The sequence below is a fragment of the Leptonychotes weddellii genome, chromosome 1, assembly GCF_054177405.1.
Source record: "Leptonychotes weddellii isolate Sample4059 chromosome 1, ASM5417740v2, whole genome shotgun sequence".
Taxonomy (NCBI): domain Eukaryota; kingdom Metazoa; phylum Chordata; class Mammalia; order Carnivora; family Phocidae; genus Leptonychotes; species Leptonychotes weddellii.
The window spans coordinates 132895020-132907673 of NC_138369.1; the positions used below are offsets into that span (position 1 = coordinate 132895020).

Consider the following 12654-nt stretch of genomic DNA (forward strand, 5'->3'; position numbering starts at 1 on the left):
GTGCCCAAGAGGAGGTTGTAGAGTAAGTGGGGTCAACTCATGAGAGCCCATGTAGGTCACATTAAGACATCTAGATGTAGTGTACAAAATATGCTTTTTTTCCCTTTACTATCTGTCTTAGCTTCTCAGAAAGAGTATAAACTTCTTGGGGGCATATTAATAATCAGTATTTTTATCCTTGAAGGTACTACTACCCTTTTTATATATGTGCATTAAAATAGAACATGGGGTAGAACTTGGGAGACTGGATTATGATCCCAGCTCTCTCTGAACTACCTGTAGGTCATGTCATTCTTTGTTTCCTTAGATGGTCATTGAGGAGAATGCATAGCTCTGTTCTAGTGCAAAAATTTGCTGTCTTTATGAACATATGTGAAAGAACATTGAAGACATTTAAGTGCTATATTAATGTAAAATGTATAAATATATTTTTAAGATTTATTTACTTTAGAGAGGTAGAGAGCATGCGTGAGCAGGGGGAGGGGCAGAAGAAGAGGGAGAGAGAATCCTCAGGGAGACTCCCTGCTGAGCACAGAGCCCAATGCAGGGCTCAATCCCAGGACCCTGAGATCATGACCTGAGCTGAAATCGAGAGTTGGCCGCTTAACCGATGGAGCCACCTAGGCACTCCTAATATAAGATGTATATTATGAACACAGTAAGGTTATGGATAAACCAAGGCAAATTTATTGCCCTAGGAGTCCCAAATAATGCCACAGAAATAGCTGCTACTTGTTACATGCTCTGACGTCCTTCTTTAAAGCCCTCCACTATTTATATACTTCACTCAGATTAATTATTATCATCATCTACCACCATTCTTTTTTTCTTTCACCATTCTTTTAGCTCATCTTCTTGTGCCACTTCTTTTTAATAATATAAATCTTTTATCTTCCCAAAACTATTTTATTTCTTTCCTCTTGATTATTTCATGCATCTCCAGTAGCCTCACAATCATACCTCTGTTTTCTCAAACACTCTACATAGATCATCTAAGGATATTTATTTTGTGACTTTCAGAAAAACTATCTTCTCAGATTACTCTCTTGGAGGCTCAGAATAGAAGTGGAGAGGCAGATAGAGAAGTCAGTGAGGTAAGTGATAATGTTCGTAAAAGTAACCAGAATGTGAACTAGATCAAGAGGAGTTAGCTTCAAACCTAAACATTTCTGCAGTTTTCTAATGTTGACTGAGCATTACATTACCTAGAAAGTGAGATCTATTTAAGAAAGTCATAATGGTTATTATTTCCCATTTAGTTTCATTCATTTCTGAATATTTGGAGTTTTTAAATTTGTCCTGAACCAAAATGCAAGTACAGTAGCTATTCATTTGGGATTTGATAATCCATTTCTCATACTGGGTTACTATTTATCTCAAATTCTTTTCCCATCTCAGAAAAGTTTCTCAGTGAGATTAGATAAAATCTCTAGTTCCCCTCCACTAAATTGGCCTAGGTTCATTTCAGATTATATTAAAAAGGGAATTTTTGAAGATTGATGCTTTTTATAACCTGAAAATTACTATAAGAAATGTGTGGTTCTTTAATATTTTGTTGATTTAAGATTATTGTTAGCTGTATTGTGCTTAACTGGCTTTATTCTTCCAATCAAGAAGTCCATGATAGAGTCATAAATGGACTTGAGGAATAATGTAACTTTAGTATCTGCTAAAAAAAAAAAAGTATCTGCTTATTATATTAGAGCTCCTCAAAGAAACAAAATAGGGAGTGTGTATATATGTAGAGAGAGATTTATTTTAAGGGAATTGGTTCATGCAAATGTGGAAGCTGGCAAATCCAAAATCTACAGGTTAGGTAGGCCAGCAGGCTGGAGACCCAGGGAAGAGTTATAGTCTGAAGGCAGCCTGGGGGCAGAATTCCCTCTGTTTGGAGGTGGTCAGTCTTTTTTTTTTTTTTCTTGGTTAATGCCTTCAGCTGATTGGATGAGGCCCACTTATTTTATGGAGGGTGATCTACTCAAAGTGTACTGATTTAAATGTTAATCTCACCTAAAAAAATACCTTTACAGAAGCATCTGGAATAATATTTGACCAAGTATCTGGGTACATGCCCTAGCCAACTTGACAATAAAATTAACCACTACACTTATGTTCAGTATCTTTTGATGGGACTACTGATGCTCTGTTCACAAAATTGGCAAAAGGAAACTAAATTTTTGAAAGTTGTAGCATTGTATGGATAAGAGTCAAAGAGTAAAAATGAATCTTGGGCAAGCAGGTGCTTAATGTTTTAAGATGCTTAGCAGTAGTGTCTAGTGAAAACAAGATAACTTAGATCAAAAAAGAGGAACAGATAAGAAAGATGGTAATCTCTAAAGAAAAAGAAAAACACTACCAGAAGGGAGAACAAATGAACAGAGAACAATGGAAAAGAAAGGGGAAAAACACACACACAGAAATTGCAAAAGGAAGGGTACCTAAGATAATCCTTCGGGATAAGAGAAAGTGAGTAGAAAAGGTTCATAGAATGTGTAAGCTCAACTGAAAGGGGAAGACTAGTATTAACAGAAAAAGTAATGAGAGTGGCTAGAAAAAGCAAAGTTCTCTGGTTCTCGTTCTCTCATTGTGGATAACATTGATTTTTCACTTTAGCCAAAAAGTTGAATTCTGTAGATATCATAGGGAGCAACAGAAGATGTGACCAAGGGAAGGAGGAGAGTGAGTGAAGTGGCATGACAAAAAGAGGAAATAAGTATACTTAAGGTGAGGGAGAGAACAAAAAAGGAGTTATATTGAAGTCTTCTGGCAGAAGTGATACCTTGACTATATCAGGTCTTTAATGTGTATAGGGATGGATAAAATAGGAATGTGACATGAAGAAATTGTAAAGGAACTTTTTCTATGTGCTTTAATACTGTGTTCAGTTTTAGTCCCCAGAAATTTGAGTATGAATAATGCAGAGAGCAAAGAATTTTAAGTGATTAAAAATAATGCTCATGAAAAATAACCTTTCTTAAAATAAATAATTTTAAAATGATGAATATTTTTTTCTTGTTCAGTGGCTGAGAATGTTATCAACATAATAGCAAATACTGAATACTTGCTGTGTGCCAGCTTTTGCTAGTAAATGGCAGAGCGAAGGTGTGAATTTAGGCAGTTGGGCTGCAGAGCTTGTACTCTTGACCACTACATTATTTGACAGTCCTATGGGTTTTTCTTTCTTTTTTTTTTTTCTCCTATCAAATTGGAATTTTTTCTGGGGAAAAAAAAATGGTGCTGTTGGCAAAGGTAGTGATTTTCTTGTGTACACTGTCCCCAGACTCATTTAGTAAAATTCTAATGAAATTTATCAGGAGACTCACTGATTTTGTTTCCCAGGAAGACAATTATAGAAATAATGTATATGGGTTGAGCAGTCTAACAGAGTTACCTTTGTAATAATAGTATTTTGTCAAGCAAGTCTGTAATTTCATACCCAAGCCTCAGCAGAACTCCTTTTTGATTATGTGATCATGGCAATTTATCTTAACCTACTTGTTTGATAATCTACTTACCTGGTAATGGCTATCTTATCTAATAGTTCCCATTTCAATGGATAGTTTAGGAAAAAGAATTATAACTTCCTTTTTTGGTATGGGATGAAACAAAATTTAATGCATCCCACCTCCCTTTTTATTTTTAAGTGGTTCTTAAGAGAACACTTAGGAATTTTAATCCAAAGAAAACAGTTTCCCAAGTAAGGGATATCCAGAAAAGGAGTTCCAGGTTACCGTAGGTCTTATGAATGTGGCTTGACCTATATGATTGACAGGGTACCCTCAGAGGTCCAATTTGGGAAATAAAAACTGACTTAAAAAGTATTTAGCAGTTTTATGATAGGATGTTTTGACTAGTAAGTTGCAGGTTTTGAAAAATGCATGAAATATGAGTTTTTAGTAGGCTCTTTCTTATAAGACACCTGATTGAGGCTTTTCCTTTTTTTTTTTTTTTTTAAAATAGATCAGCATGGTTGATATTACGAGGCTCAATAGGAGCAACTCTTCTGCCGAGGAGAGTGGACAAGATGTCCTAGACAACACATTTTTTCAGAAACATAAAGAACTGTCAGTTTTATTGTTGGAAATGAAAGAAGCTCAAGAAGAGATTGCATTTCTTAAGTTGCAGCTCCAGGGAAAAAAGGCTGAGGGGGACCCTGAGGTCCCTGACCAGAAAGAAATGAAGCAGACAGAGAGTGAAGGAATACCTACAGTTAGCATGAAAATACTGCCTGAAGATACAGGGCAACATTTTCCCTCGATGTCACATGAAGAGAGCAGTCTTCCAACAGTTGAAAAAGAAGAGCAGATGAGTACTAAACTTCAGAATAGAACATCTGAGGAAATATCTTTAAATGACACAGGGATGGAATTAAAATCAGTCAAGCAGGATGATATTGATAAACCCCCTTCTGCTGTACCAGGAATTTGTCAGTGTCACCAGGATGAATTGGAAAGGCTAAAAATGCAAATTTCGGAGCTTGAAATAAGCTTTCGTAAAGCAGAAGAAATCTATGAGGAAAATTTAGATGAGAAAGCTAAGGAAATCAGCAGCCTAACCCAGTTGATTGAAGAGTTTAGGAAAAACGCTGAAAACACCAACAGTGCATTCACCGCTTTGTCTGAAGAAAGAGACCAGCTTCTTTCTCAAGTGAAGGAACTTAGTGTGGTAACAGAACTGAGGGCTCAGGTACAACAACTGGAAGTGAACCTTGCAGAAGAAGAAAGGCAAAGAAGACTTGATTATGAAAGTCAAACGACTCATCACAACTTGCTTTCTGAACAGATCCACAGTCTTAGCATAGAAGCCAAATCTAAAGATGTGAAAATTGAAGTTTTACAGAATGAACTGGATGATATACAGCTTCAGTTTTCTGAGCAGAGTACACTGATAAAAAGCCTGCAAAGCCAGCTGCAGAAGAAGGAAAATGAAGTGCTTGAAGAGGCAGAACGTGTGAGGGATATCTCAAATAAAATGGAAGAACTTTCCCAGACTCTTTCACAGAAGGAACTTGAAATAGCAAAAATGGATCAACTCTTATTAGAGAAAAAAAGAGATGTGGAAACCCTCCAACAAACCATCCTGGAGAAGGATCAGCAAGTGACAGAAATCAGCTTTAGTATGACTGAGAAAATGGTCCAGCTTAATGAAGAGAAGTTTTCTCTTGGGATTGAAATTAAAACTCTTAAAGAACAGCTGAACTTACTATCCAGAGCTGAAGAGGCAAAAAAAGAGCAGGTGGAAGAAGATAAAGAAGTTGTTTCTGGCCTTAAACAGAATTATGATGAGCTGAGCCCAGCAGGGCTCCTAAGTAAAGAAGAGCTTAAGTGTGAATTAGACCTTGTGAAGAAAGAAAGTGAACAGAGAAAGAGAAAGCTCCAGGCAGCTCTTATTAACAGAAAGGAGCTTCTACAGAAAGTCAGTAGATTAGAAGAGGAATTGGCCAAAGTGAAAGATGAGTCTACGAAAGAGATCCCGCTCAATGAGTGTGAGAAGAGGGAAATGGAAGAAGATAAAGAAAGCAAAGAAGACTCAGAAAAATGTATGACTGCTAAGTGTCAAGAATTAGAAATTTCTTTAAAACAGACAATAGCTGAGAAAGAGGTGGAATTAGAGCATATAAGGAAGGATTTAGAAGAAAAGGTAGCAGCTGAAGAACAGTTACAGGCTGTGATCAAACAGATGAATCAGAACTTGCAAGAGAAGACAAACCAAATAGATTTGCTGCAAGCAGAAATCACTGAAAACCAAGCAGTTATCCAAAAATTAACCCCAGGTAACAAGGATGTAGGTGATGGAGACTCAGCAACGCCTGTAAAAGAAACAGTGGTGATCAGTCCACCTAGTGCAGGTAGTGGAGAACACTGGAAACCAGAACTGGAAGAAAAGATATTGGACCTAGAAAAAGAAAAGGAGCAACTTCAAAAGAAGCTACAGGAAGTGTTAACCTCTCGAAAGACGATTCTACAGAAGGCACAGGAGAAAGAAAGACATCTTAGGGAGGAGCTAAAGCACCAGAAGGATGACTATAATCGCTTACAAGAACAGTTTGATGAGCAGAGCAAGGAAAATGAGAACATCGGAGACCAGCTAAGACAACTCCAGATTCAGGTAAAGGAGTCTATAGACAGAAAACTCCTGGGCATTGACCAGCAGGATCTAGGCTCTCCCATTCCAAGTTCAAAAGAGCCTTTATTCAAAACCACAGAGCAGCAACCTGCTCAACTTGTTTCAGAGTCTGACTTCCCTTCTTATCCTAGAGATGCAGATGCTCTGCAGGGCAGTACTTCTGTTGCCCAGATTAAGACCCAGCTGAAAGAGATAGAGGCCGAGAAAGAGGAGTTGGAATTGAAGGTTAGTTCTGCAACAAGTGAGCTTACTAAAAAATCAGAAGAGGTATTTCAGTTACAAGAGCAGATAAATAAACAAGGTTTGGAAATTCAAAGTCTGAGGACAGCATCCCATGAAGCTGAAGCCCATGCAGAAAGCCTGAGGCAGAAATTGGAAAACAGTCAGCTAGAAATTGCCAGATTAGAACATCTAAGAGAATTGCAGCCTGAACTAGATGAACTGCAAAAACTCATAGGCAAAAAGGAAGAAGAAGTTAGATACCTTTCTGGACAGCTTAATGAGAAAGAAGAGGCCCTTATGAGAGTACAAACAGAGATAATGGAACAAGAGGATTTAATCAAGGCTCTGCATACACAGCTGGAAATGCAAGCCAAAGAACATGATGAGAAGATAAAGCAGTTACAGGTGGAACTTTGTGAAATGAAGCAAAAACCAGAAGAGACTGGAGAAGAAAGTAAAGCAAAGCAACAAATACAGAGGAAACTGCAAGCTGCCCTTATTTCCCGAAAAGAAGCACTAAAAGAAAACAAAGGTCTCCAAGAGGAGTTGTCTTTGGCCAGAGATACCATTGAACATCTCACTAAGTCTCTGGCAGATGTGGAAAGCCAAGTTTCTACTCAAAATAAAGAAAAAGATATATTCTTAGGAAAGTTAGCTCTTCTTCAGGAAGAAAGAGACAAGCTCATTACAGAAATGGACAGATCTTTAATGGAAAATCAAAGTCTCAATGGCTCTTGTGAAAGTCTGAAATTAGCTCTGGAGAATCTTACTGAAGACAAGGAAAATTTAGTGAAGGAAATTGAATCTTTGAAATGTTCTAAGATTGCAGAAAGCACCGAGTGGCAAGAGAAACACAAAGAGTTACAAAAAGAGTATGAAATACTTCTGCAATCCTACGAGAATGTCAGTAATGAGGCAGAAAGGATTCAGCATGTCGTGGAAACTGTGAGGCAGGAGAAACAAGAATTGTATGGCAAGTTAAGAAGCACAGAAGCAAACAAGAAAGAGGCAGAAAAGCAATTGCAGGAAGCTGAACAGGAAATGGAGGAAATGAAAGAAAAGATGAGAAAGTTTGCCAAATCTAAACAGCAGAAAATCCTAGAACTGGAAGAAGAGAATGACCAGCTTAGAGCAGAGGTACACTCTGGAGGAGGTACATCTAATGATATGGAAGCACTTCTTTCTTCCAATTCCAGCTTGAAAGAGGAACTAGAAAGGGTCAAAACAGAATATAAAACCCTTTCTAAAGAGTTTGAGGCTTTAATGACTGAGAAGGACTCTCTAAGTGAAGAGGTTCAAGATTTAAAGCATCAGGTAGAAAGTAATGTGTCCAAACAAGCTAGCCTAGAGACTTCTGAGAAACATGATAACCAAAGGGATATCATTGAAGGGGCAACGCAGTCTGTCCCAGGTGAGTCTAATGAGCAGGATTCTCGGGACATGAGCACAAGGCCCGAAGATTCGGAATCCATTCTGTTAGAGAACAGTGCCAAGAAGCCTGATGAAGGTGAGAATGTCAAATCACATGATGAAATTAGTAACTACCTTCAGCAGATTAATCAACTCAAAGAAAGAATTGCTGAGTTAGAGGAAGAGAAGCAGAAAGAAAGGGAATTCAGCCAGACTTTAGAAAATGAGAGAAGTGCTTTACTGAGTCAAATATCAGCAAAGGATGGTGAACTAAAAATGCTTCAGGAAGAAATAACCAAAATAAACCTATCAAATCAGCAAATACAAGAAGAACTTGCCAGAGTTACCAAGCTAAAGGAGACAGCAGAAGAAGAGAAAGATGATTTGGAAGAGAGGCTTATGAATCAATTAGCAGAACTTAATGGAAGCATTGGAAATTACTATCAGGATGTTACAGATGCCCAAATAAAAAATGAGCTACTAGAATCTGAAATGCAGAACCTTAAAAAGTGTGTGAGTGAACTGGAAGAAGAAAAGCAGCAGTTAGTTAAGGAGAAAACTAAGGTGGAGTCAGAAATACGAAAGGAATATTTGGAGAAAATACAAGGTGCTCAGAAGGGACCTGGCAATAAAAGCCATGCAGAGGAACTCCAGGAGCTCTTAAAAGAAAAACAGCAAGAAATAAAGCAGCTGCAGAAGGACTGCATCAGGTACCAAGAGAAAATTAGTGCTCTGGAGAGAACTGTTAAGGCCCTAGAATTTGTTCAGACTGAGTCTCAAAAAGATTTAGAAATAACCAAAGAAAATCTGGCTCAAGCCACTGAACACCGCAAGAAGGCAGAATCAGAATTGGCTAGCTTCAAAGTACTGCTAGATGACACTCAGAGTGAAGCAGCAAGGGTCCTAGCAGACAATCTCAAGTTGAAAAAGGATCTTCAGTCAAACAAAGAATCAGTTAAAAGCCAAATGAAACAAAAGGATGAAGATCTGGAGCGAAGACTGGAGCAAGTAGAAGAGAAACACCTGAAAGAGAAGAAGAACATGCAAGAGAAACTGGATGCTTTGCATAGAGAAAAAGTCCACTTGGAAGAGACATTTGGAGAGATTCAGATTACCTTGAACAAGAAAGACAAGGAATTTAAGCAACTTCAGGGAAACTTGGACAGTACTGTGGCCCAGCTTGCAGCTTTCACGAAGAGCATGTCTTCCCTCCAGGATGATCGAGACAGGGTGATAGATGAAGCCAAGAAATGGGAGAGGAAATTCAGTGATGCTATTCAAACCAAAGAAGAAGAAATTAGACTCAAGGAGGAGAACTGCAGTGTTCTAAAGGATCAACTTAGGCAGATGTCCATCCACATGGAAGAATTGAAGATCAGTATTTCCAGGTAAATGGGTAACTTTTTTGCTCTTCTAAAAGTAACTGAAGGCAAAGAAAGCCTCTAAACTGTTTTTATTCTCTTTAATATTATGGGCCTAATTTTGGCTTAAATTTCCCTAGAAACTACATTCTCTCTCACTTCTGACTCTTTCTTTTTTTGTTAATGACTTTTGGCTAGTATTAGGTGAAAAATCCATGTCTGCTTCTCTTCCCTTCTCTCTGTTGAGAGATTGCTTTGATTTCTCCCTTTCTTTTCATTTTCATTTCCACTACCTTTGTCTGGATTTTTACTGTGGTACTCCCAAATGATTGCTTTAGCCTCATAAATGATCTCCTCTTTTCTCTTCCCCGTATTCCAGATCAATTCATACGCATGACAGTTATTTTCCTCTAACTTCAGTTTTATATCATTTTTCAAGTTCAAGAACTAACAGTGTCCCCCATACTGGGTACTCCTCCACTTTTAATAGGATTTTTCTGCTCTGAGACAGGTTTCGTCATTGTCTGTCATACCAAGATTATTCCTTTAAGGAGCTAGATGTGAGCTTGTCTGGAGCAAAGTAAAGCAAAATAGGAGAAAATACTGCTTTCTAGAGTGTACAAAGTCATGTCACTAAAATAAGCAACATGGCTTTGGAGTTTTATGACTTTTATACCCTTAGGTGCACTATACCTTTAATACAGAGCATCCAGTAGAGCTAATATCTCTTCATGGAAAGGATGAGCACCTTTAATTATGAATACTGATTCATCTTTAGATCTGAGTAGCATTGTCATATATGTTCCTTAGGCATCAGATAGTTTTTCCTGGAAATCTGTGATTAATGACCTTCTCTCTTTTTTTTCCAGGCTTGAACATGACAAGCAGATTTGGGAGTCCAAGGCCCAGACAGAGGTTCAGCTTCAACAGAAGGTCTGTGATACTCTACAGGGGGAAAACAAGGAACTTTTGTCCCAGCTAGAAGAGATTCGACAACTATACCACAGTTCTCAGAATGAATTAGCTAAGTTGGAATCAGAACTTAAGATTCTCAGAGACCAGTCGACTGATTTAAATAACTCTTTAGAAAAATGTAAGGAAAATAAAGAAAACTTGGAAGGGATCATAAAGCGGCAAGAGGCTGATATCCAAAATTGTAAGTTCAGTTATGAACAGCTAGAGACGGATCTTCAGGCCTCCAGACAACTGACCAGCAGGCTGCATGAAGAAATAAACATGAAAGAGCAGAAGATTATAAGCCTGCTTTCTGCCAAAGAACAGGCAATCCAAGTAGCTGTTGCTGAACTGCATCAGCAACATAATAAAGAAATTAAAGAATTGGAAAATCTGTTGTCCCAGGAGGAAGAGGAGAATATTGTCTTAGAAGAGGAGAAAAAAAAGGCTGTTGACAAAACCAAACAGCTTATGGAGACACTAAAATCCATCAAAAAGGAAAACTTGCAGCAGAAGGCTCAGTTGAATTCCTTTGTTAAATCCATGTCTTCTCTCCAGGATGACCGAGACCGCATTGTCAGCGACTACCAACAGCTGGAAGAGCGACATCTCTCTGTCATCCTGGAAAAAGATCAACTCATCCAGGACGCTGCTGCTGAGAATAACGAGCTTAAAGAAGAAATTCGATGCTTGCGAAGTCATATGGATGATCTCAATTCTGAGAATGCCAAACTAGATGCAGAACTAATCCAATATAGAGAAGACCTGAACCAAGTGATATCAAGAAAGGACTGCCAGCAAAAGCAACTCCTTGATGCTCAACTTCAGCAGAATAAGGAGCTGAAAAGTGAATGTGCCAAATTGGAAGAAAAGCTGAAGGAGTCTGAGGATGGAAAGGAGGATCTGCAGAGGTCCTCTCTTGCTCTAGAGGAGGAGAAACAAGGTTTGTGTAAAGAGATTGAGAGCTTAAAGATGTCTGTATCCCAACTAAAGAGACAGTTGACAGCCTTGCAAGAAGAAGGAACTTTGGGAATATTTCAGGCCCAATTAAAAGTAAAAGAAGAAGAAGTACAGAAGTTAAGTACTACCCTTTCCTCCTCTCAGAAGAGAATTACAGAACTGGAAGAGGAATTGGTTCATGTTCAGAAGGAGGCTGCCAAGAAGGTGGGTGAAATTGAAGATAAACTGAAGAAAGAATTGAAGCATCTTCATCATGATGCAGGGATAATGCGAAACGAAACAGAAACCGCAGAAGAGAGAGTGGCAGAGCTGGCGAGAGATCTGGTGGACATGGAACAGAAATTACTTTCGGTCACCAAAGAAAATAAAGATCTCACAGCACAAATCCAGTCTTTTGGAAGGTCTATGAATTCCCTACAAAATAGCAGAGATCATGCCAATGAGGAGCTTGATGAACTGAAAAGGAAATACAATGCCAGTCTGAAGGAGCTGGAACAGCTGAGAGAAGAACAGGGCCTCATACGCAGGGGGAGAGATGCTCTTGTTTCTAAAGTTGCCCTTTCAGGGAACTCCACTGAGGATAACAGCTTGCCTCACCTCGAGAAACTTAACCAACAGCTTCTGTCCAAAGATGAGCAACTGCTTCACTTGTCCTCACAACTAGAAGATTCTTACAACCAAGTACAGTCCTTTTCCAAGGCTATGGCCAGTCTACAGAATGAGAGAGATCACCTGTTGAATGAACTGGAGAAATTCTGCAAGTTGGAGGAGGGAAAGCAGAGGTCTGCAGCCCAACCTGCAGCCAGCCCAGCTGAAGTCCAGAGTTTAAAGAAAGCTATGTCATCACTCCAAAATGACAGAGACCGACTAGTGAGTGTCTGCTTCTCTTTCTGATCTTCTTTTGAGAGTTTTTGAGACTTTCTTTAAAAATGTTCATTTCTATAGAAAAGGATGAGCACATTCTTACACATATTATCTGGGGACTCTGGGGCAGTATTATACATCCCACAGGTTCTGTTTTGTCTTAGAGAAACACACAAACATTATTTAAATTACTTTAAATCGGCCATTACCATTTAAAAACAATTACAGATTTTCTTTGCACGAAACTCTCCATTGGTTATAAAAGGACTAAGAGATGGAGGTTGTTTTATATATTTTATACACACATGTAAATAGTTCCAGAATTTGTCATAGTTTAATTGAACGAAGGTGTAGGGGTCATTCGGGGCCTTCTTACAGTGACAGTTTGGCTTTAGGTTATCTGGTAGAATTAAGGGTAGAGAGGACTTAGCTTATCCCATGTATATATCTCAACCCTAATTTGTCACAAAAAAATTTAAATGTAAAAAAGGTTAATTTAAAAAAGTTTAATATCCAAGTTTTTTTCAATCTGAGAGAAAGATAAGGAGGATCTCTCATGCTAAAATTTTGCTTTTAGTAGGATCCAGTAGTTTAATCCAGGTCGTTTTTCCTAAGAACTTCCGGGTTATCAAGATTCAGAAGCAAAAACTGGAACTACGAGCTAAGCCAGGTTCTACTTTGTGAGGTTACTGTCTTCACTTTCATGACAGTTTTTAACTCTTTCAAGGCCATGTACTTAGGCCAAATAGGAAATAAA

The 12654-nt window shown here is 38.4% G+C and overlaps 1 protein-coding gene across 5 annotated transcripts in view; it reads left to right on the top strand.

The window, feature by feature from the left end:
• GOLGB1 (golgin B1) overlaps positions 1–12654 on the top strand; it is a 64945-nt gene that overhangs the window by 21983 nt on the left and 30308 nt on the right. For all 5 annotated transcript variants that reach the window (XM_081833153.1, XM_081833118.1, XM_081833126.1 and 2 more), the window contains 3 exons: positions 1021–1094; positions 3961–9146; positions 9989–11903. In XM_081833153.1, the coding sequence (XP_081689279.1) occupies positions 1021–1094; positions 3961–9146; positions 9989–11903 (7175 nt within the window). The remainder of the gene's footprint in view (positions 1–1020; positions 1095–3960; positions 9147–9988; positions 11904–12654) is intronic.